The sequence below is a fragment of the Equus quagga genome, chromosome 11, assembly GCF_021613505.1.
Source record: "Equus quagga isolate Etosha38 chromosome 11, UCLA_HA_Equagga_1.0, whole genome shotgun sequence".
In the NCBI taxonomy this organism is placed as follows: Eukaryota; Metazoa; Chordata; class Mammalia; order Perissodactyla; family Equidae; genus Equus; species Equus quagga.
In genome coordinates, this window is record NC_060277.1 from 100,483,504 (window position 1) to 100,510,868 (window position 27,365).

Below are 27,365 nucleotides of genomic sequence, written 5' to 3' on the forward strand. Positions count from 1 at the left end.
AAACTTTAATTTGAGATTTACTTTTTGGCTTCCATTCCTGTTTACTGTATTATGTAACCCTGCTTCTACCTCTATCCTACTATCGGGATATTTTTCAAATTTAAGGAAAGTAATATGGCGAATAGAATAATACATTTTATTAGTTTAAAAAGCAGGAGTGGAAGGAAACTGATGAAAACCCTAAGAAAGACCTCTAAGCTAAATCAGTGTCTATTTTTGCATATTTATAGACCATCCTTCTTACTAACATACAACCAAGAAGAATAAAACAAACAGTATTTCATGCCCTTGTTTATTTTAAGGGAAGCCAGAATAAAAATCCCTGTTTCTTCTACTAAATCCAGGCCTTGCGTGGTAGGACAATAGTTCTGTGCCTCCAGTTAACCCTCTTTAAGATTTCATGGTTTACCTTCTGTCAGAGTAGGCAGTTCATCTTTCCATACTGTGTTCTTCTCAGGAATTAATCATCACCTTATTTTCTTCCCTATTTCTTCTTAGTCAGATGATCCCAAGGTTTCAGGGAGATTTAAAGCAACTTGTATTGTTACAAAGACTAGGAATTCTGACAGATATTCTAAGGTTAGAGAAATGTTCTTTACTGACAGTGGGTAGTGACGTGTTCTCTGTTGTGCATTCCTTACTATAAAATTAGTAGCAACTGCACGTTTCCAAAACAAGCCAGAAATTGGTCCTCACGCTATCTTTGAAAATGTCTTCATAGTCATTTTTGTCCATGGGACAAAGACTTAATTTGTTGTTATCTATCCTTGCAGAATTTTATTACAGTCTGGCTCAGTGTTTATGTTTATGCAGATAGCAGCAGTTTTCTGCCTCCCACATTGACTCCCTAGGATCTTCTTCAGTTTACTTTCCTGAAGTTTTGAAAAAGAAAAAAAATGGTTTAATTTCCTTTCCTAATTGTAAACTTTTTGCTTTCTTTGTTAAACCTAGACCCTTTGGAGAAATCAATTTGGAGTTGTCGGTAGATGACACCTGATCATTATTTACATGCTAACTATCCAAGTCTATTTCTCTCTCAGTTCTTAAGTATTTATAAAACTATTTTTTTCAAAGAATTTTATGTTACTGTAGTTGATCAGCATATTTTCACCCATTATTGGTAGCTGTTGCAAAATGGAAAACAGCAGTGTGATGGCATTACATGTCATTCTCAAAACACTATTCTGAGATTATTATTCTACAGTCTCTGGCTTCAATGAGTTTATAATCTGGTGGGGTTTGACAATTCAAACACAAATAATAGAGGGGAGATGGAATGTATACTTCAAATTTATAATACCGGAATTCTGGATCCAATGTCATATGACAACATACTTTTAAATCGTAGTTTATAAAACATTCAAAAAGAAGCTAGCTACTGTTTTCTTATAAACACCTCTTCTTCAACATACTGTCCTTTCCCCATCATATGTACAAGAGGACTTGTACGAGTACTCTTTTTATAATATGTATTCCACTAAAGAGAGTAAGTTCATCCATTAAATAACAGCTATCCTTTTGGTTGCAGGGAGATAGGGAGACAGAACTGAGACAAGAAGATTAGACAAGTAGATTCATACTTGCAGTTTGACATCATAAATCATCCCTTCTAGATGCCAAACATTCTGATCAGCATCTTAAAATTTGCTTTGTACATCTCCATGTTCCTCCATTACCTATCACCACATCATCATCATCATATACTAATAACAACATCATCTAGTATTGAGCACATTCTATGCATAAGACAGTATACTAATTGCTTTACAAAGATGAGTTCATTTAAATCTTTACAATAACCTTGAAAGGTAAGTGGCATATTATTATGATGATTGCATAGGCCACTTAGTTTAGAGATGTACAGAGCATCTATTGTGTGCATTGTGGTTGATCCAGGAATCCCGGATCTATGTTTTAGTTTCTCTTCCAGCAGTAGCTCAGTCTGTGGCCCTGAGTAGCACATTATGCTTCAGCTGCATATTTCCACAGAATAATAAATATTAATATCTTCTTTTTTAGCCTTGTCTACACCTTACTCTTTAAATTTAATCCTCATAACAACTCTGAGGGAGAGATTATGGCTCACATTTTAAAGATATGGAATTCAAGGTTGGAAAAATTAAGTAATTTGTTGAAGACCATATTATATAGGCCATATTAGAGAAGTTTCACTTTAAAGTCCTTTCTTTTAATCACTCTGTTCTTCTCTCTCTCCTACTATTTCTTTCCCCTTACTTTCTCATAGATGTATAATGAGAAGATATGGATTATAGATACCGTATTTCTGTCTTAAAAGGTGCTGGAGAAGATATATTGTTTCCTCTAATTTGGGAGAAATGGAGACATATTAACTAATTTTTAGAATATTTACAGGTACATCTAGCCTCATGCCTTACAGTCATACCACATGTCTGCTGTGTATCATTGCATAAATTACATATATAAGTGTGTCATGTATTTATAAGTTACATATATAAAATTTGAGACATTTTATATTGTGAGGAAAGAGTCATTTAACGAGGAAAAACTTGTGACTAATATTCGCATTCTAATATTAGTGATGCATTCTTCTCAGGCATCATGCTGTTTTACTTCATGTAAAATGTTGCTCCGTGACTTCACTTGCTACTTTTAGGATCTAAGTATTTCTTTCAAAAATCGTATATTAAAAAGAGAAGTCATCAGTCATTTTTAAGTGCTTTTGTTGGCATTAATATTTTATGTAAAATAATAGGAAAGACCATATGCTCTGAAACTAGCAGAGGTAGGATTCTGATAATTTTTAGTTGCATTATTTTTACTTCTTTTGTTTCTAATTTTCCTATGATGAAACATGTTTATGTACTATTTTAATTTTTGTGTGTGAGTGAGGAAGATCAGTCCTGAGCTAACGTCTGTTGCCAATCTTCCTCTTTTTTGCTTGAGGAAAATTATTGCTGAGCTAACATCTGTGTCAGTCTTTCTCTATTTTATGTGGGATACCACCACAGCATGGCCTGACAAGTGGTGCTAGGTCTGTGCCCAGAATCCAAACTTGCGAACCCTAGACTGCTGAGGCAGAGCACATAAACTTAACCACTACACCACTGTGCCCGCTCCTGTACTATTTTAAATTTTAAAGTAGTTGTATAACATAGCTACTTTAAAACTCAGAAGTTGGCCTGACAAATATATAGAATTGCTTATATCAGTAAACCACTAATCACACATAAGCCAACATATCCAAAATTTTGAAATTTGGAGCTCCTTCTCATATAATCAAAAACCTAGCGCTTCTTCAGATGTAGGAAAATGAAACCTAATACTGTTTAACTAATTAATATTTGAATATTGTGTTAGCATATTTAAAACACTTTTCTGAACTCAAATTTATTAATTTGTATATGCAAAGATATTGAAATAATAATCGAAATCTGCACTGCCTTATTTTATCTCATACACCCTGAGTTTTGCCATTCTCTGCTGTAAAGAGAGGATGTTTATGACAATGAGTTGTAGGCTACATAGTTTGCCTTTTCCTTTGTAATAATATGTATGGTAAACAAAGATTAAAATCCTAATTTCATCTTGAAATGAGAATTCACAATTCCATTGAAGTAGTGTCTTGTAGGAAGTACTTAAAAGTTATTGTGATCATTTTTGGAGTAACTTTCTTTGGAGCACCATGTTTATTGTATTGTATTTATCCATATTTATTGCTTGTGTGGTCTATCTATATATCAGTGTGTCTAGTATATTCTTTTGTGTAGCACAGCATAATTGCATGAAAATAGAACTTGTGTGGGAGGAACAGAGTTACTCTTGAGTTACCTTGGATATAACTTAGAATCAAATTTTCTTAGGCCTTAATCAGAAAATGGGTGAAGGACATAAACGGATCATTTATACCTCGAAAAATATATAGATAAACATAAATAGTTAATTAATTCACTTAACAAATAATACTGCTTGCTCTGTGCCCCACACTATTATAAGCATTACTAAGACTACAGCAGTATATAAGACAGACAAAGGTTCTGCCTTTTTTCAGCCATATTGTGAGTAATAAACATCTGGAAAATGCAAATTAAAATACCATGAGAGACTTCTTCCCATTGTGGTGGAGTAATCAGTACTGGACTTATCTTCCCACTAGGAACAGCTGTTTTCCGACACTGGACAATTGACAGCATGGTAATGTGATCCCTGAGAGAAAGCATGGGGAAGGAAACTAGGTGAACCCTGGCTTTTTGCCCAAAGGTATTCTCGTGATGATGGAGAACTCAAACAGAGCATGACAGTCTTGCTGAACTGAGGAAGCAGAGATCAGAAATTGGGGAAGCCAAGGCCTCTAGAATTTACAGAGTACTGAAGAATAGTGAGCTAAGCAGAAACAGAACTACGTAGGGGTTTTTCAGTCTTTAACTTAAAAAGGAGTTGCACTTGGAGGGAGAGCAATGAGACTCTGTGAAGCTGGAGAAAGAGTAAATACCAGGGAGCTATAAACTGCACACTTCTTAGAATTCCCCCAAGAATGGGAGATTTTTTTCATTCTGACCAGCCAGAGTGTAGAGATTTTGTTAAAAACAGGGAGCATTCAGTAGAGATCTAAGAAAGGACACACTTTGGTAGTAGGGCTAAATTAGCCTTAAAGTAAAAAGGTACTCCAGACCTGCCTAAACAAAGCTTTAAATAAAAGGCTCAAATGGATCAGACTGATCCACTAGCACTTATATGCTTTGAAGGGTCAGAAAGAAGCTGCTTAGCTTTCCTGGTGAAAGTCAAGAATAAAGAGGATGTTGACTTCCTTTGTTAATGCATCCTTCAAATATCCCTGGATGTGAAAGAGCTTAGACACAGCCAAAGTGTCTTTTCTTGTTTTTCTCTTTTAACTCAAATATGTTCTTAGCATATTTTGGAGATATATATTATAATATATTATATATTTTGTATGTGTGTGTGTGAGGAAGATTAGCTCTGAGCTAACATCTGTTGCCAATCTTCCTCTTTTTCCCCGCCCCCCCACAGCCCCGGTATATAGTTGTGTATCCTAGTTGTAAGTCATTCTAATTCTTCTATGTGGGATGCCACCACAGCATGGCTTGATGAGCAGTGTGTAGGTTTGCGCCCAGGATCTGAACCAGCAAACCCCGAGCTGCCAAAGCAGAGCATGGGAACTTAACCACTTGGCCACGGGGCCAGTTCTGTTGGATATTTTTTATGGAAAATAATCCAGTCATTAAAGCTAGAAATTAAATGGTTGTAGCCTAATTATTATGATGATGATTTATACAATGTTTGTTTTATGAAAGTCTGAGTCTCTTGGTGAGATGATTTATTGTGTGATTAAAGTTTATATTATCCATGAGTGCTTTTAAAACATTTGCCGTATTAAAACTCTTATTTGTAATGCCTGTCTTTGCTTTGATTTTCTTCTTTATACTATTTATTTGGCGAATAATTATTAACCAACTACCATATGCCAGACACTATTCTAGGCACCATAATCTAACGCATTATATTTGAATGAAAAAAAATGTATAGATTTAGGCTGATCCTAATTTTTGATGATGTATGTTCAGCCCACTTAAAAGAAAGAGGGCTAACTTTATACAGAATTTGCTGCTTTGTTCATTAGTTCTGCATCTAACTTTTGTGAATTTCTAAGCTATTATGTAGAATATAGCAAAGAATACTATGTGTTCAAATAACAGAGATTGGATTGGTGGTTACCAGAGGGGAAGAGAGGAGGGAAGAGGGAGAAAGGGAGGACTAGGCACATGTGTGTGGTGTGATGGATTGTAATTAGTCTTTGGGTGGTGAACATGATGTAATCTACACAGAAAACAAAATATATAAAGAGGTACACCTGAAATTTATATAATGTTATAAACTGTTACCACAATAAAAAAGAAAGAATGCTATGTGTTCACTAAAATCTATTCCCTTTTTCCACCTGGGCACACAGGTAAACTATATATCCCAGCCTTCCTTACAGATAAATGTGACTGCAGATTCATGTGACTGAAGTTTGAATAATATGAGTGGAAATAATGTATGCCAATTCCAGACTGTGCTATAAAACTTTTATATATATTCAGATCTTCGCTTTTCCCCCCTCGTCTTTAGCTTGATGAAGAGAATCCACCAGGGAACTCTGAGGCTCTAAGATAAGGAGCTTCCTACTGAACACCTGTATTGAGAACTCTGTTCTGTTGTCTTAAGTGTCTGAGATTTTAGGGTTATTTGTTTTAGCTCTTGGCCTATCCTAATACAAGGAGGAAACATGATTATACTGTAACTGGTGATATGTCTATGGGAGAGGACCATAATTTTTGCAAATACATAAGTCTAAAAGTGAGCTTAAGAGACTTCAGTCTTTTTCACCCGGTTTGTATGTACACCAGTTCCTTAAGATGAAAACACTGCTGTCTTCCTTTTGGCTCTGGTGCTAGCTCTTGTTCTGCTTGAAGTATCTATGTACTCCCACATCCTGTCCCTGGCTCCCTGTTAATCTGTATCCTTCCGTCCATCTCCCTGAAAGGAAATACTTTCTCTTCTTCTCCATCTTATCTATCTTTCCCCTTCTCTTTCTTGATGACTAGAGGCTAATTTTCCAAAGGTTTTTCCTTCTGTGCCAAGTTTGGTGAGTGAGCAGTTGAGATCCTTCACATATTTTCAAGTGTGGTAGCGCAATTTAGAAACTATGAGTATTAGAACCCACTAATCACCAATTCACATCTAAGAACGACCTCCTGATTTACTCTCAATTTAACAAAATAACTAAAGCTTTTCTATACTGACATACCACCCATGTCTAAGGATGCCACATTATAACCCTGTTTGTAGGTTCTTCAAGATTGTGTGCTGTATGTACAACTGATTCACTCTTTGCTTCCTCTTCCCCCACTTTTGACCTCTGACTGTGCCATCAGTGACTATTATAAGTATGTAGAACTGGATTGGCCTTTCCAAAAAGATGCAAAAATATTTTAATAGGAGATTGCTCTCATTACCTAATCAAATGACTAGATTGCTCAAATGACCTATTCATATGAAATAGGTCATATGAATAGATTGTTCAAATGGTCTATTCATATGAAAGTCTTTTTTTTAAAACTTACTAATTTATTTTCTCCATTTTCACCTGTTATCTCCTGATTTTCTTATTATGTTTAATGCCTATCCAATATCCCAATCATGACTATAATAGATTATTCTTATTATCTAAAAATATTTATCAGTTCTATCCCTTCATACTGGATACAAATTTAGATGCAGTTGCTTAAATATTTTGCCCACAACTGAAGACAGAAAGGACAGAAAATAGAGAATTAAATCAAGAGCTAACCTATCAAGATACAGTTTGGTACAGGCATTGTTTCTGAAGTTTTATTCATTTGCATAGCATCTTCATGATTTTTGTCATACTTCTTATAACCATACCTTTTTTTACCTGATATTTTCTTTGAATTTCATGTTTTTATTTAAATAAATTTACTTTAAAAGAAACTTTATATTACTAGTCAAACTGAAAAATCAGTATCACATGCTATAACTATAAGATTGACTAGATATTAATTCTGACTAAATACCTTCAAATGGCTCTGAAGCGAAACTCTTCTCCCTCTTTGTTAAAAAGGATTAGCTAGTATTAGCACCACATTAAAATTTTCTTCTTGACATATTCAGAAGGATTGAAAGATAGCTGAAAAGGGAATAACATTGTAGCTATTTCATTAGTCAGAATAGGCTAGATTATGCTATCATAACAACCAACCTTAAAAATCTCAGTGGTTTAACACAACAAAGGTCTTTTTCTAGTTTAACCAGCAAGCCTGGGCAACTCTCCAGGACAGCTGTCCATTAAGCAGTAACACAGCAACCCAGGCTGCTTCAATCTTGGTCTCCACTATCCCAACATGAGACCTTCTCGGTGATTTTTGTGCCAGAGAAAGAGACAGACCGTAGAATCACGCAGGAGCTGTGTCACCTCTGCTCGTATTTCATAAGGCAGAATTAGTCACATGGATCCTTCCTGAACTTCATAGGAGCTGGCAATTGTAGTTACCCCTGTGCCTAAAAAAGAGTGGAGGCCAAGATATTGGTAGGCACCAATAAAGTCTACCATACTATGTAATTCAGTGCTATTTACTGCCATTTTTATAGGTCGTCTAAAATCCTCTCTTCCTAAAATGAGTCCCACACCTTGAAGAACAGTATTATAAATGAAACAGTTTAATATTCTAAATCAAAAGACCTGTATATGAGTCTGTAATCTGCCACTTAAATACTGTAATCTTGGGCAAGAGATCTTGTGATTCTGTTTTCCCATCTGCAAAGCAGAGTTAATATGTTCCTCATAGAAAATTATGAAGGTCGAATGAATTTAGGTAAAAACATAAATATGTGTAAAATAAACTGTTACTCAAATGTTAGCTGTTAAATTTAATTGATTGTTGCATAGCTTTTTTGAAAGTGAGATATTTGTTTTTACAGCGATTGTGTACCTAGTATTAGAATTGGGCTCTAGCAAGAAGTTAGTTTCACAAACTAACAAAAGAGGCTGTACAAGTCCCAGACAGAATTACCCCTTCCTACTGATCTAAAACAAAGTTTAAGCATATTTCTTGACTATTGAAATGCTCTTTTTACAAGATCTTCTTATATTTCATTCTGCTTTGAATTACCAAATAAGAGAAAAATTATAATATTTTTATAAAGCTTTATAAGAAAACTATCATCAATAGATGTAATGTTGGAACAAGCTTAGTTTAGAAACTTTTATTTGATGAAACTTAAATGGTATCATATTAACTAATTTTTAAAGCAAGGCAAAGTGTGATGATATTTATTTAAATGATTAAACTAAATAAGAATAAACTAAATTCATAAATAAATATCACTACAGATTTCTTACAGACTATTAATATAAAATCTAGCTACATGTACCTAATGTAACCTGTTTTTCTAGGTCACTTGCTCCTGTCCGAACTTCATCTCTAATTTTCTGCTATTTCTTCTTTAAGTAGTGGATAGAATTCACCAGTTAAGACTGGGCTTTTCTTTTGGGAAAGATGTTTAGTTACTAATTCAATTTCCTTTTATGTTAGAGATCTATTCAGATTTTCCATTTCTTAGTGAATCACTTTTGATTATTTGTATCTTTTTAGGAATTTGTCCATTTCATCTAAGCTGTCTAATTTGTTGGCATAAAGTTGTTCATAACATTCCCTTATAATATTTTTCATTTCTGTAGAGTTGACAGTGATGTCCCCTCTTTCATTTGTAATTTTGGTAATTTGTGTCTGTGCTGTTTTTCTTAGTCAGTCTAGTTTAAGACTTTTCAATTTTGTTCATCTTTTCAAAGAATTAAATTCTGGATTTCATTGTCATCCTCAATTTTTTATTTACTGTTTTATTGCTTTCTGCTCTAATCTTTATTTTTTCCCTTTTCTGCTTGATTTTAGGTTTAGTTTACTCTTTTTCACCTTTTTAAAAGCATAAGCTGAGCAAATTTTTTCTAGTAACTTTTCGACTGTTGTAACCATAATATTCTTAGTCGAACCTTTAAAAAAAGGTAAAATAGCAAGATTAGTAATTAATTCTCTTAAAACTATCTTATTAAAATTTTGTAATTTTGATTTTAATATGAAATTAATTAACATTTATTAAACTTTGTACTGAGTTGGGAGGCATTCTGAAGTACGTTTTTCTCTTCTTTAAACGTTATAGCCCCTGTTTTGTACCTTTCTCATGGCACTTAGGTTTCTCAGCTTTGTATCATAGCTGTTCTTGTTCTGTCTTATCCCCATCATTGAGTTCCTTCAGGTCAGAGACTGCCTTAATCATGTTTTAATCCCCCAAAGGATCTAGTACCGCGCTCTGCTCATGGTAGGAATGCAATAGCATTTATTGAGTTGAATGGAAGAGCTCTCATGCATTTTATGGAATTGGTTTTCAAAGGTTATATGCAGTTTTCTAACCAAATAATTCTCAATTTAAAGATATTAGTCTTTATGTGTGAAAATTTCATTTGGCGTTAAATTTATATTTTGAGTAAATATGAATTTTCATATTAGTGAAGTATCCTAATACTGTCAAATGATTATGATAATCCCTAAACTGTATCCTGTTGCCTTTATTTTTGTTTTTAAATATTAGCATCTCTAGTGGAAGGGCATCCTTTCTTATATTGTGTTTTTTCACAGGATTATTTAAATAAGGGGATACTTTAAAGATGAAAAATTAAATAGGAATAAGTTAGAGTCATAATTATATTAGAGTTTTCAGCAATATGTGTCTGTATATAAATTTATACCTCACAACTATAACTTCTGAAGAAGAAAGTACAGTGTTTAGCCCTGATATTGCAACCTCTTTATTTTGGTCAGTAGACAACTTGATGAATATATTTATGATAACCTATTGCCTTAAAGTTTTTACTTGCAAATCAACAAGTATGCCTGTATACCTTCTGAAATTCCTTTTTTCTTGTTATTTGTCTGTAGCAGTTTGCTGTGTCAATGTTAGTGAACAGTTCCATCCTTTATTAAATTATTTATGAATTTAAAATTACTAATGGCATTTCAGTTATTTAGGTTTTGTTACTTTAGAGTATTTTGTTTTCATTGCTAGGAAGTTAGTATTAAAGTCTTTAAGTAGTAGGTGCTTTCTTTAAAAGAACTTACTTTGATATTCAAATCGCTATTTTCAATAGACTGAAAGAGAGAATATTTTCTCTACGCTTGGATAACTTCTGTATTCTTTTGCATTATGTTCAAGTGAGCCCCTTCTTTTCAGTGGGACTATAGTGCCATAAGTTGATGCTGATCAGCTACCTTTCGATTTTTTTTAAAAAATGGATATAGTTGCTGTTAGTCTTGGAAATGGTAAAACTATGTAATCTTGCTTCTTTTGCTCAGATAAAACAAATTCTGATTTCCTCCTTTGTAAAACTATTCACTGTGATAAAGATAGGGAAGGTTCATGTGAGAGCCCGTCATGGATAACCAGTGGCTGCACGCGAACTGATGTTTGTAGTATTGGTGAACATAGTTGACTTGACTTTACCACACTCTACACATTTTATATTTTACTTATATTTGTATAGGTTTCAAAGAAATAAGACCTCTAATAGTCTGTTGTCAAGAATATATGTGCATACTGTATTTCTAGCTATACTAATGTATCTTTATTCAGATTTAAAATAAACATGTTCCAATTATTTGATACTTCACAGCATAATATGGGTGTAAAACAACATACAACAACAGTTAAGAGTTGGGAGAGTGGGGAGACTAAGGAAGATAACACATGGTATTTGGGGAAGATGCAGGGAAAAGGGAAGTTTATAAGACATATACTTCATTTTTCACACTTTCATAGAAGAATCAGAAGAAAGAACTGGAAAGATTCTTTGCAGCTATATATTAATTTTGTAATTCATTTTAGAGCAGTAAAGTTTTATTTTTCATTATAATATGTCAGAAACTATTTCTACAGTAGACTAGCCTTTATTTGATAAAGATTGTCATATCGAATTTTGATTTCTTCTTTCTGCATTGTATCTGAGGTGTTTGTTTTATATGTTTCTTCTTTTCCAAAGATAGATACTTTCTCCTTGCAAAAAAACAAGGAACTACTTCTCCCTTATATCTATCCTATGTCAAATTGTCAAATTCTTTTGGTTTTTCTTTCTCTCTTTCTTTTTTTAACTTTGTTTTTGATCTCTCTGCTTTGAGAGAGGTACATAACTAAAAAGGAAAAGCTCCTTGGCATTCCTTCTTTCTTCAAGGTGTGGTTTATGTCACCATTAAGCACAGTCACAAGAAGGAATTAATCAGAACATTGGATAGATTGGAAGCATGCTGTTCTCACCTATTTCCAGATTTTGAATCCACCAGATTCAATTTTGAAACTTTTGAATTTTGAATTTTGAGTTGGGGGTTAAGAAGGAGGAAATACAGTGTCACAAATAATCTCTCTCCTTCTACGCTTCTTTCCCACCCCCATTCCAGGAAATTCATGGTACCCAAAGGTTTATTTTCTAATAAATGTTTAGGAACTAAAATGTTGCAAATATTTTAAGATTCTGCCTGTGAAAGGTTTGTTAAAACTTTTAAAAATATAGTTTTCTCTTTCCAGGTAATTTTTTTGCTGTTTCTCTCTACTTCCTTGACATTTCTATAGTTCAAATCTTTTTTCCTATGTTTTCTTCTAAGAGTTTTATAACTTTAACTCTTACATTTAGGTCTTTGATCCATTTTGAATTCATTTTTGTATATGGTGTAAAATGAGTTCAACTTCATTCTTTTGCGTGTAGATATCCAATTTTCCCAACACCATTTATTGAAAAGACTATCCTTTCTCCATTAAATGATCTTGGTACATTTGTCCAATCATTTGGCCATAGGATTTTTTTCTGGAATCTTTATTCTATTTTATTGGTCTGTATGTCTGTCATTATGCCAGTACCACACTGTTTTGTTTACTGTAGCTTTATAGTAAGTTTTGAAATTGTGAAGTGTAAGACTGCCAACTTTGTTCTTTTTTTTTGTTTTTTTTTTTTAAAGATTTTTATTTTTTTCCTTTTTCTCCCCAAAGCCCCCCGGTACATAGTTGTATATTCTTTGTTGTGGGTCCTTCTAGTTGTGGCATGTGGGACGCTGCCTCAGCGTGGTTTGATGAGCAGTGCCATGTCTGTGCCCAGGATTCGAACCAACGAAACACTGGGCCGCCTGCAGCGGAGCACGCGAACTTAACCACTTGGCCACGGGGCCAGCCCCCCAACTTTGTTCTTTTTAAGGTTGTCTTGGCTATTCAGGATTCCTCGAGATTCCATATGAATTTTAGGATGAATTTTTCTATTTTTGCAAAAAAAAATATTATTTGGATTTTGATAAGAATTGCATTGAATCTATAGATCCTTTGAATGTTATTGCCATTTGAAAAATACTGTCTTCCAACTGGTGAACAAGGGATTGTCTTTCCATTTATTTCTGTTTTTTAAAATTTCTTTCAGGAACATTTTGTAGTTTTCAGTGTTCAAGTCTTTAACCTCCTTGATTAAGTTTATTCCTAAGTATTCTTTTTCTTGCTGTTTTAAATTGAATTGTTTTCTTAATTTCTTTTTGGGATTGTTCATTGTTAGTGTATTTTTGTGTACTGATTTTATATCCTGCAACTTTGCTGAACTCATTTATTAGTTCTGACAGTTTTCTGATGGACTCTTTAAGATTTTCTGCATTTAAGATTATGTCGTCTGTGAACAGAGATAATTTTACTTCTTCCTTTCTAATTTGAATGCCTTGTATTTCCTTTCCTTGCCTATAGCTAAAATGTTTTTATCCTCCTTTCACATTTGACAGTTTGTCTTTAGGTTAACCTTACTGAATATGCTTTTTATCTCAAAGCCAACTTTGTGAAAGTACTTTCTTGGTGCTTTATGTTGTTCTGCTCATCTTTCTATTTATCCTTCAGTTCTCATTTTCCTGATCTTTGCTTTATTTGATCTGCCTTCATACCATTCTCCCATGATTATCGAGTCTTGTGCTGGTTTCCTTCTAAAAATTCCCCTCTGCTATAACCTTTATCAAAGACAAAAATACTTCAGCAGTCATTAGAAATTTGTGTTTTAATGCCTGTGTATTTGCTTGGAATAGGTATAATTCAACATCATCTACAGCATCCCAGTTTACAAAGGAGCCTCTGTAGGTGGATTATCTCTTTCACTGTTAACATTCCTGTGTGATATATCTGGTGCTCTTATTTCTCATCCCCCTTCCAGTGATCTTGGGAAGAATTAGTGAGTATAGACTTTATTGGTCTCTCTTTGAAATAGGTCCCAAATGATGGATACTTTATAACTTGGGACTCTTTTTTTAAAAACCTAACACAAGAGTTATGTTGCTTAAAAGAATGACTCAAAAGAAGTCCTAACTTTTACCATAGACATTAATACTCTCAGAGATAAGGCCTTGATTTGTATTTTATTACAGCTTTTTTCTTAGGAAAGTCCTCTTAGTGATCTGCTATGCACGTGGTATTTATAGAAGTCTTTCTCTAAGAGTATTCACAAACTTTAGCATGCATCAGAATCACTTGAAGGGCTTGTGAAACACAGATTGCTGGGCCCCCACCCTTCAGAGTTTTTGATTAAGCTGATCTGAGGTAGGGCCTGATCATTTGCATTTTTTAACAAATTCCCAGGTGATGCTATGCTGCTGGTCCAGACACCCTATTTTAAGAACCAACACTCTAAATCATGCTGGTTAACTTTCTTTCTGTACCACATTTTTCTTATCGTCTAACCTAGACCATTTTGGTTTGAGTATTCTACCACCTTCATAGTCATAACATGTTTTCTTTGACATTTTTTCCTTCTCAGTTTTTTTTTTTCCTTGAGGAAAATTCACCCTGAGCTAACTTAATGTCCATGCCAATCTTCCTCTATTTTTTAGTATGTGGGCTGCCAGCACAGTGTGGCCACTAACAGAGTGGTGTAGTTCCATGTCTGGGAACCAAACCCAGGCCACCAAAGTAGAGTTTGCTGAATTTGACCAGTAGACCACTGGGGCTGGCCCCTCCTCCTCAATTTTTAAAAAATTACTGGTGATATCACTGTTCTTGTCATCCACCATGGCATCTTAGATTTCTTTGTTTTACCCCTGCCCTCTGCCCTAGCATACAATTCAGACTTTCCAAATCATGCTGAATCTGTTGATAATGTCAACAACAACAAAAATACTAACAGCTACCATTTACAGAGGATTTATGCTGTGCTAGGTACTGTTCTGAGCATTTTATTTGAATTAATTAGTGTAATCTTCACACCTCCCCCATATGTATAGGTGCTGTTATTAACCTCAAATAACCAGTGAGGAAGCTTAGGCACAGAAAGGTTCTCACAGCTAGGAAGAAGTGGAAAAAGTAGGAATCTGACTTAGACTTTCTGATTTCAGAGCCCAGACCCTTAATCCCTATGCTATCCAACCCCTCACTACTATGCTACCGTGTTATACTGCCTCTCCATACACTGTCTTGAAACCACTTGCTTACTTTATTTTCCATGGCCATAGCTCTCCCTGCTCTATGTCTTAATATACTCATAGATGAGCTATATCACCATATCTAAGCACTGTGCTAAGTACTTTACATGCTTGGAATTAGTTAAGCCTTGTAACAATCCTATGACTTTGTGAGAAAACTGAGGCTTAGTAAGGCTAAGTAACTTGCCAAGTTTCTTCGTACTAATAAATACTAGAGCTAAGACCTAAATCTTTGAAATGTGTAAGCCTATGTACTCTTAACCAATCTGCATCCTTCCTCTCAACCTCTGCCAGATTCCCAAACTCAAGTTTCTTACAGCATAAGAATCACGTTCCCAGTGTTGGTGTAGATCACTTCTTAGAGCAGTGGTTTCCTGTTACCTCTTTCATCACAATAAAATACCTGGTTTGGTTTTAGAGTCCTTCTACCCATCTCATTTCAACCACTTTTCTGTGTTTTTTACTATGTGGTAAACCCTTTCGACATAGAATTCTCTTATCCATCTGAATCATCTTATATACCATTTTCTTACAATGAAGTATATTAAAACTCTAGGCTTCCAAGCAAAATATCGTGTTCCATCTTCCAAGTTGACTTTGTGTGTTCTCCACCAAGCAGTATTAAGACTATTGGACAAACTGTCATACCTGTGATTGTACCTCCCCTGTTTGATTGACTTAGAGATAACACTAGTTTTCTGTTACTTGGATGAGAGCAATATTATAATCTACCTTAAAAAATAATTCCAATTCATTATTAGACATTTGCAGTATCCCATGGATGAGGGAGAAATGAAGGTAGAAAAAAGAATTAAATGTCCTCTATGAGCTATAAGGATAACCTTAGTTGGAATTCCCTGAGAAGGGAAAATAGAGAAGTCTGTATGACATTGACCTTCACAGATCTTTAGGATCCTGATTTTTCCCCTTGACTTTATCTCATAATTCTTGTACATTCCTCAGTTCTCCCTCAATTCTCCTGCTATCCTTCAGTTCCTTCCTTACATATCTACCCTAAGTTGCTGGTTTCCATCCGTCTAATAACTCAAATTTCATCATAAAAATTGTTATTAAGATTTTTTAGATATCTGGAGTCCCTTGAGTGGGGACCAGTGCTGTCTTTGTCAGAACTCAGCAGGTAAAATAGATATTCTGTTGCCATGACAATGTATTAATAAAATTCTAGTGAAGGACCTAAGAGCTTTCAGAATTAAATTATAATAATTTCTCCTATACTAAGCAATATTGGATAAATGTTTCATTATTTTTTAATTGATTGGTGGGATTATAATGAAAGAGATTCTAATATTGGCTATTAGTAGCCAGCAGATAGGCATATAAATCACTTGAAATCTTCATTTCTGATAGTGATTTTAAAAAACAGACTCAAATATTACACTTTTAGCAGAGGTAAGAGTTCTCCTATTCCGCAGCTTACTTTTGACGGAAAGCCATTCTGTTAACACCCTTAAGCCTTTGTTGCCATGGAGGTAGTAATGGGCTTTATTTCGTTTTTTTAATACACATTTAAAATATAAATATACACCCTAAAATTTAAATTGTGATTTAGCTGTCCTTAGGTTTTGACTCTTGGCGCATTTCAAACATATTTTCTGTATTTTTCAAATACTTTGCTATTTTTATCCTCCAAAGAAAGTAGAGGAGAATTCTGGTCATTATAATGGCAAAGTTTTATATTATGTTTTACAAGCTCTTTTAGGAATAACTTAGAATTCCTTGTGATTCAGTAATAGATGGGGATTTTGAAGAACATGCAGAAACTTTTGAAAAAAGTACTGTGATTTAAGTACTCACATGTCTTGGACACATATGGTTATGACACAATGTATAGTGTATACAAATCAATTTCAGACTCAGCTGCTACTTTGATGCTATGCTAAGCATTTTAACTCTATTATAGTTTATTTAATAGAACTTAGTTTGAAAGTACCAAAGCAGTCTTCATAATTTTAACTTTTAATATATTTAATCGATTATTTAAATGTATTTCAATAGTGTTCCTTAACTTTCCCCTAAAAATCAGTGAATAAAATTTATATGAGCTTTCAATAAGTAAAACTTTCAATTTGTGAATTATACTTTATATTTCAGTCCTTACAAGAATGAATGGATTCCATGGCATGGAATATTACTATTCCATAGACCTCATGATTATATTTGTAACTAAATCACACATCTGTTTAGCATCCAGTGTCAAACTGGCATGACCTAGTTAATATCTTAGTCCAGCAGCAGTTTTGACTTCTTACCTCAATAGCTGAACAGTCAAGTGATTGATTCCTTTGTTAAGCTAGGTAGATTAATCCTAGTTATGGTATTTAATCACAACTGAGTGTTATGGTTTGTTTCTGGATAAAGAAAACCTTTGACTACAATAATTATAAACAAAATCTTAAGACTTAGTTCTATACTTTCCTCAGTTAATACCTGCATTTAATGGCAAAGGAAGACAAAATAAGACAGCTCTTCGTTTTATAAAGAGAGAGAAAATAGCTATAGGTAATAGACAATTGCAACTTATGCTCATAGTTTTGAATATTAGATTTTAACTTTTCCAGTTTGCAGTGACTTTTTAACAAGGCCCATCTCCTCTATGAAGAATGCAGTTTATTTTTTTTCTGGCGCAAAAAATAGGGTAACCTGATCTGAGTCTGACAGAGTGTGTCGTTCATTTAAGTGCTTCCATCTGTTGCCTGCTGTTCCCCTTACTCATGACCCCTCTGTGTTTCTCTCTTTCCCTTTCCCCTTCTCCTTCCCTCTGTTTTTCTTTCCTTTTTCTTTCTTTTCTATTTTCTCTCTCTTTTATTTCCCCCCTCTCCCTCTCTCTGCCTCTTTTTTTGTCCTTAGCCCCTCTGAGGAAGGCAAAGTTTGTTGAGAGCCCACGAATTCCAGAATCCGAGCTTGGCTCACCAACCCTCACTTCAGCTCAGAAACTGGACGTGGATGAATACTGCCCTGGTAAGCATGCATGCAAAGTGTGTGCTTTGAAAGAGGGAGATTTGGATGAGGTCCGTCCAGCAGAGCAGTATTTTGCATGTATACTATTCATAAAAACATATCCGTTACCTCTTTTGCAATTGATCACATATTTTTCCTTATTAGAACATAATTTTTACTGAACATCCTATTTGACTCGCTATAATAATGAGAGTAAGTATTGAAAACAGTTTCAAAGATAATTTTCAAAAGAGTTAAAATAGTTTTGGTAGATAAATAGATTTCAGGGTGATTTTCATGATTTGAGATACTTGAAGAAATTTTGCTTTCGCCATGTGCAAACAGGAATGTTAAAGATATGAATAAAAATGTTAATTCAATACTAGCCTTAACACGTGACCTATTTTGCTTAATGCCTATTGGATTTCTGGACAGTTATAGAAAATTGTTGTGATGTTGGAAACATCAAACTTGAATTTGAAAAAAATCATTATAGGTTCCTGATTTGGACTCCTGGACACTCACTTTTAGAAATACCTCTTCTCATGAATGGCCTGTAAGGCACATGTGGGAGTTTGCTAAAACCCTTCTTGTGTGGGAGCCAGACTGACAGAGACTCATTATCAATGCTTAGATTCTTCCAAACTTAGATGAGTTGCCTGGCAACATCCTTTACACTTACTCTACAGTGAGTCTATAGAACTGTGTCAGAAATGTTCACAGCTCTAGTTGAATATACAGGTCAGAGGTTTAGTAAAGGGCCTTAGAAGACTTGGTTTTAGGACTTTTGTTTATTTCTGCTCATTAAAATTGATGTTAAACCACAGCAAATGCAACCGCTACGTATTTACATCATTAGGGGTCAGCAGAATAAAATGATTTTTAGTTCTAGGGAAGATATCAATAGCTCTAATCTGAACTATCAGGATAATATATCTCTGAAGCTAGCTAAGACATGTTTAAAAAAAATCAAAACCATAGACAAAAACTTCGGCCAAATCTAATCAGAGACATTTGATTTTATGAATGAGTTTTGAATATTGAAAGACCTGGAGGATTTCACTTTCAGGGTGCAGAACCCTGGGCTTCATCTGCTGTTGTAGATGACTGTTCATTTTTAAGACAATCACAGTTACGTATTAGGAACCAGCTTTTCTATTTCTAAAAGGAACTAAATAGCTCTTTAAATGCCACTGAAGCACATTGTTCGAAGAATCTTTTTCATGTTTTGAGGTATTGTCACACTTCTTGAGCAATGGAATAGTGTGCTTTGCGTTTCTTCATGCAAATTTTCTAGTAATAAAGTAAAATAAATAAATGCACTAATTCCCTATTCCTGCATTGAGTTTTGAAAGAGAAACCCTATCAGAGGCCTTTATGTTTTCTTCCAGATTTGTAAATCAGAATGAATGTGGGAAGACTAATCTTTCACTTCCTGTTTGCCCATCTAACGACCTTGATCTAATCTAGCTATTGTAATTGTCAAGAAGCAAGGTAGCTGCTGTTTATTGGAATGCCATTGCTGAATCACTATGAAAAATCTTATCCATGTTATTATTTACATATATTTTCCACAAACATGAATTCTTTGCTGGATTGGAATTGAACAAAACTAAACCTCAGTTAAGATTTTCAGAAAACCAGGAAGAAACTAAAACATGTTGCCAAAACGTTAATTCCCGTACTCTGCAGTCTCTCCTTTTCTTTTCTGAAACAGGTTTAAAGCACAGTGATTTGCTCTTTTATAATGAAGTTATTAAACTCTGAAAATAAATTTCTACTGAGATGAGAGTAGTGACCTGAGGGATGAAGCTATTTTCTTCTACATAGTACCAAAAATTAACGGTAACCAAATGTATTCAGTAAACTCATAAAGCAAACGAATAACAGTCCGTTCTTTTTTAAGTTCTCTTACATAGGCTATAGTAACAGAACAATGATCATATTTTCTTGTATACTCATATGTTCTGTTGCAGTTAAAGCTAGTGTTCTGATATCTTGTCCACCTGCTTTATTATCATATGAAAATTTAGGAAAATAGTATATCTCACAGAGGCAATAATCATAAGCTAAAGGTTAATGCAGTGATTCTCAAATTTTAGCATGCTTTAGGATTACCTAGAGGACTTGTTCAAATGCAGATTGCTGGGCTCACCCTACAATTTCTGATTCATTAAGCCAGTTTTTCTAACAAATTCCTAGGTAATCCTGAAGCTGCTGGTTGAAGTTAGAGAACCAACTGGATTACAAGGCTGCTGCAGGCTGCTTATAAGTAGTCCAATAAACAATGCTGGAAATCTATAGGATTCATTTTTGCTGTTGACTTCTGAGGAGTAATTGAGGATGTTGTTTCTGTATTATCTAAACTTAAACCCTTTGATGCCTATATTTTAGGTTGGAAGAATAAAGCTTTTGTGTCTCAGAAGTGGACTTATATTTTTCTTGGTTTGTCTTTTTGTACCTGGTATCTGTGTACCCATGTCTAGTTTTCAATGTTGTCCTACATGTAAAAGGAAATCATGGATCAAACCAGAGCAAGTCATTGATATTTGGTCTGCAAAGTCTAGAGAAAGCTATTCTGGGGTATAGCCGTTGATCCAAAATATTTGTCTAATAAATTGAGAGATTGAGTCTACATAGAATTCGATTCCAGAGTACCTAATTTAGGTTTTACTATTCCTCAAATAGGATTTGTTGTTTGCAGAAAATGTGATAAAAATACAAGTAAATAGTATGTTTTGGTTCTGCAACTAAAACCATGGAGTTGATTGATACATAACTTGTTACTTAACTGAACTACCAGAGTAGGGAAAATAAAGTGAATTGTGTTTGATAATTGTCTTACAGTGGGGAAATCCACACCCAGAGAATTTAAGTGATTTGTTTAGGGTCAAGAGCAGGATTTATTATTGAACTCTTGAAGGGGACACAATGTAGTCCAGAAATAGATTCCTTTAATTCTATTACTGTGTAAAGTCCATAAATACCCCTTGAGTACCCTTAAATTAAAAAGCAGAAAATTCAGTTTTTAAGTATTACACAGGGCTATATTCTACTTTTAGGGTAACCAGCTGATATTGGTGATTTCAATAAAACAATTCCAAAAATAAGAGAACAGATTCATCCTACACTCTAACTTTTCTTCCTACATCATTACTTACTAGCTATGTGATTTTAGGCAAGTCACTTAACCTTTCTTAAGCCTCAATTTCCTCATCTGTAAAAATGGGGATGATAATCTTAAATCAGATTAATAAAGATAAAGCACTTAGCAGACTGCTTGGTTCATAGTAAATGTTCACAAATGTTACCTAGTTTTGTTATTATTACAGTGATGATCCCAAGGTATAGCATAGGATTTTAAAGTGTTTTCTAAATAATCAGGAAAAAAAAGATATAAAGGTTTAGGGTCATTTTTAGTTAAATGTGTCTTACTGTGTTTCAATTCTGATTTTCCCCTTATTAGTCTTGTCATCTTGAACATGTCTTATATATCTGTGCCTCAGTTTCCTGTCACTGCAGCATTATATATAACATGACATTATTTCCATACTTTGGCAAATTAAATATGTATTTGTATAGATACATGAATACACATTCACAGGTGAAAATGTCTGGAAGAATATACCAAACTAACATTGGTTGCCTAAAGAGGGAGAGAAGTGGGGTTCTTGGGAAGTCAGTGGAGAGAGTGGGATTGGTGGGATACTGCTCATGTTAGCAGTGGTTGTATCTGGTTGGTGGGATTACAGATGGTTTTAATTTTCTTTCTTGGGCAGCATGTATTAGTGAATGAGAGCTCAGGTTCTGGAGTTAGATCTAGGTTTAATTTCTGAATCTGTCACCTACTAGCTGTGCGACTACATGTAACTTTCATAGCCTTAAATTCTTTGTCTGTAAAATTGTGATAAAAATAAAGTCTTTTTTTTTAACAATAGATCTGTCTCATAGGGTTATTAAGATTAAATAAAATAATGTATAGCCAAATGCTTAGATCAGGCAAAATAAACAGTAAGAGGTTTTAGCATTCTTCCTGTTATTGTTCATCATTATCATTATACTTCCTTTTGTAAAATTTCTGCAATGAATTTGTATTGAAATTTTTCAGTAATCAGATGGCACTAAAGGATGGTGATACTCTTCATTTATATCTTAGTTTCTTAAGTTTTTATGTTGCACATTATAATAATACATAATTTCAAGTGTGTAGAACCTTGACACAGATGGCAGGCCAAGTTGACAGTTTTATAGGACTTGTGACTACATGTGCAAGGTTAAGGGCCAAAGTCCAGACCAGTGTTCTGAAAATAGGCAGGCTTTTATCCACACCAAATATTTTCAGAGAAATTTGAGATTAATCTTTTTATAATAGATCCTTTTAAATCTCTTTAAAAATGGCACTGCCCTTCAAAGGACAATGTTATTTAAGGTGACAACAAAATTAGGATGTATTTGAAACTCAAGAATGGGAGAGAATTTTATGATAGTTATTTGGCACATATTCATATTTATATTTTTTTGAATTTGTAAAGGACTTTTCATTTGGATTTCTTATCAGCATTGTACTTAACAGCTCAAGAACAAGCCACCGTAGATAAAAAATGTTTTATATAAAGTGAGTAGTTCCTTGAACCCTCTTTCCCAACTGCTATATAGTTGTAGTCATTCCATTTAAAAGAAAAGGATGATTTTGTTTTCTCATTTTCTTCCATTTTTTTTTTCCTGAAAACATTATCAAATCTTATCTTTATTCCAAATAGTTAGGCTTTCTTCATATCTTTTGCTATGAATTTTGTACTTATGAATAAAACCCTCTATATGATTTTTGATTGACGTATGGGTACCAGGAGACTTTTTCTTGTAATTCACCTCTTCTGTTATGTTGTGTTTGTATTCCTTATTCCTCATGTCTTGTATTGTCTATATTGTAAACACTTTAAATGTAAAGCAGGATTTTTAACCTGGGTTAAACTGGTGAGCTTCAGGGGGCTCTAAACTCCTAAAATTATGTGCAAACACTGTTCTCCATATTACATATGTTCTTCTTTCTTTAACACATTCTCAAAGCAGTCTGTGACACATACTTTCTCCACCCAAAAAAAGGAAAAAATAAATATTGTTGTAAAGGTTGAAATGAAACAAAGGTTGTGAATGGTACAAATATTAGAATGAAAAACATTGCTGAAAGTTGGATAGTACACAGACTTGTAAGTCGAATAAAGGGAATATTTGAACTGCAGTGCTGCCCCAATCAGGATATGAAAGTCAGTATAGAAAGTAGAGATCAAAAACAGAGAGCTAAACAGAAATAATTTCAGTATATTTTAAGTTTGAGAGATACTGCCTGATTACTGGCATTGAAAATAAGTATAACATCAAGGAACTAGAATATGGAGAGGATAGCTTTTCTTCCCCACATATCCTTATCTACCAATAAGTTCTTAACATGTTAGAAAGTTATTTTAGTGGACAGATACTTTGTTGAATAAAACTTTTCACTTGGAACGTTTTTAGTTGTTTTCCTGATTTATATTTTATTGTTGTTTAAAAGATAGTCTCATCACACTAACTTTTAGGTTAACTTCTCAAGGTGTTCTGTGTCACAAATTCTAAAGACTTGGCCTATGAATGTGATACTTAGATCCATAATTTAGTTAGATTTCCAAATGGATGGTTTTCCCATTAACTCTGAAAACCATTTTAACTTTTGGTTTTTGAGGCAGAAAAATGTTGAGAGTAAATGCATTAGTTTAGGCTACAGACAGTGGAGCTAGACTGCCTGTGTTCAAATATTACTCTGCCACTTAATAGTTGTGTCACCTTGGGCAAATTACTTAAACATAAGAATGATTAATTTCCTTATCTGTAAAATAGGGATTATAATATTACCTATACCATAGGAATGCTGTGAAGATGTAATAAATTAAAATATGTAAGATAATAAAAACAATGATGTGGTCCATAATTAGTGCTATGTAAATCTTATCTACAGTTGTTATGTTTTACAGCCTTTATTGCCTTTTATCTAAGAATACTGTGGGTAAAGGTATCATATCTTTTTTGTGAGTGCTTCTCAAAGAGGATAAAATTACACCTATAACCTGTAGTCATTGGCCTGTTTTCACAAACAGTCTGTGTATAGATACGAAGTTGTGTGGGGTTTGGTTATTTTTTTAATGGAGGCCGTTTTTCATAGTGGTAAATAGCTCAAGGTCTAGGATCAGACAAGCTTGGATTTAATTCTAGCTGTTGCACTTATTGGCTATGTAACTTTTATTACCTAATCTTTCTAATCCTCTGCTTCCTCATCTGTAAAATGAAGATAGTAATATTGCTTACTCCATAGGGTGTTTTTAATGATTAAATAAGATAATACACATAATTTACTCAGCACAATGTTTAGAGCATCAGTTATTATGACTAATAACATCTCTCACATATATACATTATTGCAAATTTATTTCTGGAAAAAAATGAAGTTTTCTGTTATTCTTTTCCTAAGCAGTACATATGTTCCTCCAGCTCAGTGTTCATCAAAAATTCTCAATGTTCATTCCCAAAAATGGGAACAGGAAGGGACAGAAAGGTATTCTTGACTTCTGTTTTAATACCCAAGAACCTAGAGATTTATGAATTCTGTATCTGATGTTGCCACTATCATTCTTGATCTCTAAGTCACTTAAAATCCTCTTTTTGTTTTTCCTTATCTAGAAGTTATTTGTTACAACATATAAATTTATAAGACTTGTGGGGAGTGTTGGTTAACTTCTATTCATTATTATTGAGTACCCTTGTGAATAGGTCCTTGTAGTAATCATCTATTGCTATATAACAAATTACCATAAAACTTAATAGCTTAAAACAGCATTTGTTATCTCTCAGTTTCTGTGGGTCAGAAATCTAGATGCAACTTAGCTGCACTCTGTGGCTCAAGGTCTCTCACAGGGTGCAATCAAGATAACGGCCTGGGCTGTAGTCATCTCAAGGCTCCACTGGGGAGGGATCCTCTTTCAAGTTTATACACTTGGTTATTGGAAGGATTCAGTTCCTTATGGGCTGTTAAATTGAGGGTCTCAGTTCCTCATGAGCTTTTGGCTAGAGGCCACCCTCAATTCCTTGCCGTGTGGGTCTCTCCATAAGGCACCTCACAATGTGGCAACTTGCTTTGTGAGAGCAAGCAAGCAAGAGGCAGAGAGTGTAAGCAAGATGAAAGTGGCAGTCTTTTATAACATAGTCTCAAAAGTGACAGCCTATCACTTTTTACCATATTCTGTTTGTTAGAAGCAAATCACCAGGTCCAACCCACAGTCAAGGGAGTAAGAAAGTTGTTTCAATGGAACAATGAATTTTCCTTGTTTTTCCTACATATTTGATATGTGTCATTCCATGGCCTGGAAGCATAAATCCTTCTTATCCTTGCCTTTCAATAAAAAAGTTCCAGGGCCAGCACCGGTGGCCTAGTGGTTAAGTTCAGTGCCCTCCACTTTGGCAGCCTGGGTTCAGTTCCCAGGCGTGTACCTACATTGCTCTGTTAGTTGTTATGCTGTGCTGGGCAGCCCACATACTGAAAAGTAGAGGAAGATTGGCACGGATGTTAGCTCACAGCAAATCTTCCTCAGCAAAAAAATAAATAAAATCCATAGTATTCCAGGTATCCCACCCTTTTTATATTCAAAACTTCCCTGCTGCTGTACCTTCTTATAACTATCTGTAGGTCTTTCCTCTTGCTTAATCTGTACAGATTATTTACAGATTACAAATTTTTAGATTAATCTCTGCTGACTATTAAGCAATTTGTAATCACTGCTATTATATACTCAGTGTTACTGTGCCTTTAAATTTACTTTTATGGGCTTTGACTTATATAAAAATGTATATTCACTGAAAATAAGTAATGTAATTTATACCACTTTCATGAGGCTTGGAAAAATCTGTCCCATGGTGCCATATTTAAGGCTCTGGTGTTGCAATTAACATTTGCTGATTTATCTTTTAGTACTTATTTTTTTTTCTTGATCAACATGGAAGGGAAGAATAAAGAAAAAAATAACTTACCCCGACTTTGTACTGTACCTTTGTCTCATACCACTATTCAAAAAAATTTTTTTCAAAGTATAACATTGTTTCCCCTTAATAATATGTGATCAATCTTTAAACAGTCATGCTGAAAAAAAATACATGAACCATATACATTATAGGAAATTACTATATCCAGTTACCACCTTAGACTATATTTACCACATTAGAACAGATAGCCTTACTTAGAATAGGATTTCCTAAATTGTGATCCATGGAACTGAGATGTTAGTATATGCTAAATGAACTATGCTGAACTATTCTAAACTATAAGATCTATAAACATGGAACTTGTTCAACTTTTTAATCTCCGTATCCCTAGTCCTCAGACCAGTGTCTGCTATATAGTGGTCAACAAATACTAAATGAATAAATGCTCTCAATTGTGAAATAATAGCAGCTACTAAAAATTGAAACATTTTTCAAACAACAAAAATATCAGAATAAAAGGATGAAGTAAATGTTAGATATATTTAATAGTAGATATTAAGGATAGAAAAATGAATCAGGAGTATATGAAACACTCAAATTCTCATAAAAGCTGACCCAGGAAAGTCAATTCTGGACCATTCTCCTACTTTCTTCCCTAACATTTCAGCTTTAAATCTCACATCATCAAACTGTACCAATCACTACCCTTCCTTATTGCAGTTTCTCAGGACTCTGAGGTCATACCGCTTACTCTTTGAAGATCTTAGCTCCTGGTTCGCCAGAATTCCTGGTCCCACCTTTTTTAAAACTCCCCAGCTACCCTTATAACTGTAGGTCGTTTCCCCTGCCTAGTCTGCACTGACTAGTACAATACAGTGAAATACTTCTTCCTAGAATGATGTTTTTCTCTTTAAGCCTGGGTAATTATATCACATTATTTAAGCGTACAGTTTCTAGAATAAATCCCAGGTTTGGAAGCCAACAGAGAATAAATTTGCTATTTAGACAAACACGACTTCTGAGGATAATACTTTTCTTACTGTGACCAGTATACAAATGCCTTGCTTTCCGCATTAGGATAAATTGTGCTATGGGTGAGGAAGTCCAGACCAATAAGGGAATAATACAGAAATACTATATTGCAGAAGTAGTGCATCTTTACCATATTTTGTATCTCAAACGTATATCTACTCAAAGCAGATGTTAGAAACCTCAGTTTAAGACCCAAAGGAACATTGTGAGAATCATCAGTCTTAGAGATTTCAGTGAAGCATTTAAGGTTCTTGAGCTTGTCAAATATTGCTTTTCATTTCAGTCAAATAGTCATCATCATACATCAATGTGCACGTGTTACTTCTGGTACATTGAGGG

The 27,365-nt window shown here is 34.2% G+C and overlaps 1 protein-coding gene across 9 annotated transcripts in view; it reads left to right on the forward strand.

The window, feature by feature from the left end:
* Window positions 1-27,365, forward strand: part of TANC2 (tetratricopeptide repeat, ankyrin repeat and coiled-coil containing 2) — a 388,431-nt gene that overhangs the window by 190,505 nt on the left and 170,561 nt on the right. For 6 of the 9 annotated variants that reach the window (XM_046676045.1, XM_046676044.1, XM_046676048.1 and 3 more), the window contains one exon: window positions 17,898-18,008. The exons of the other annotated variants lie outside the window; for them this stretch is intronic. In XM_046676045.1, the coding sequence (XP_046532001.1) occupies window positions 17,898-18,008 (111 nt within the window). The remainder of the gene's footprint in view (window positions 1-17,897; window positions 18,009-27,365) is intronic. 9 annotated transcript variants of the gene reach the window in all.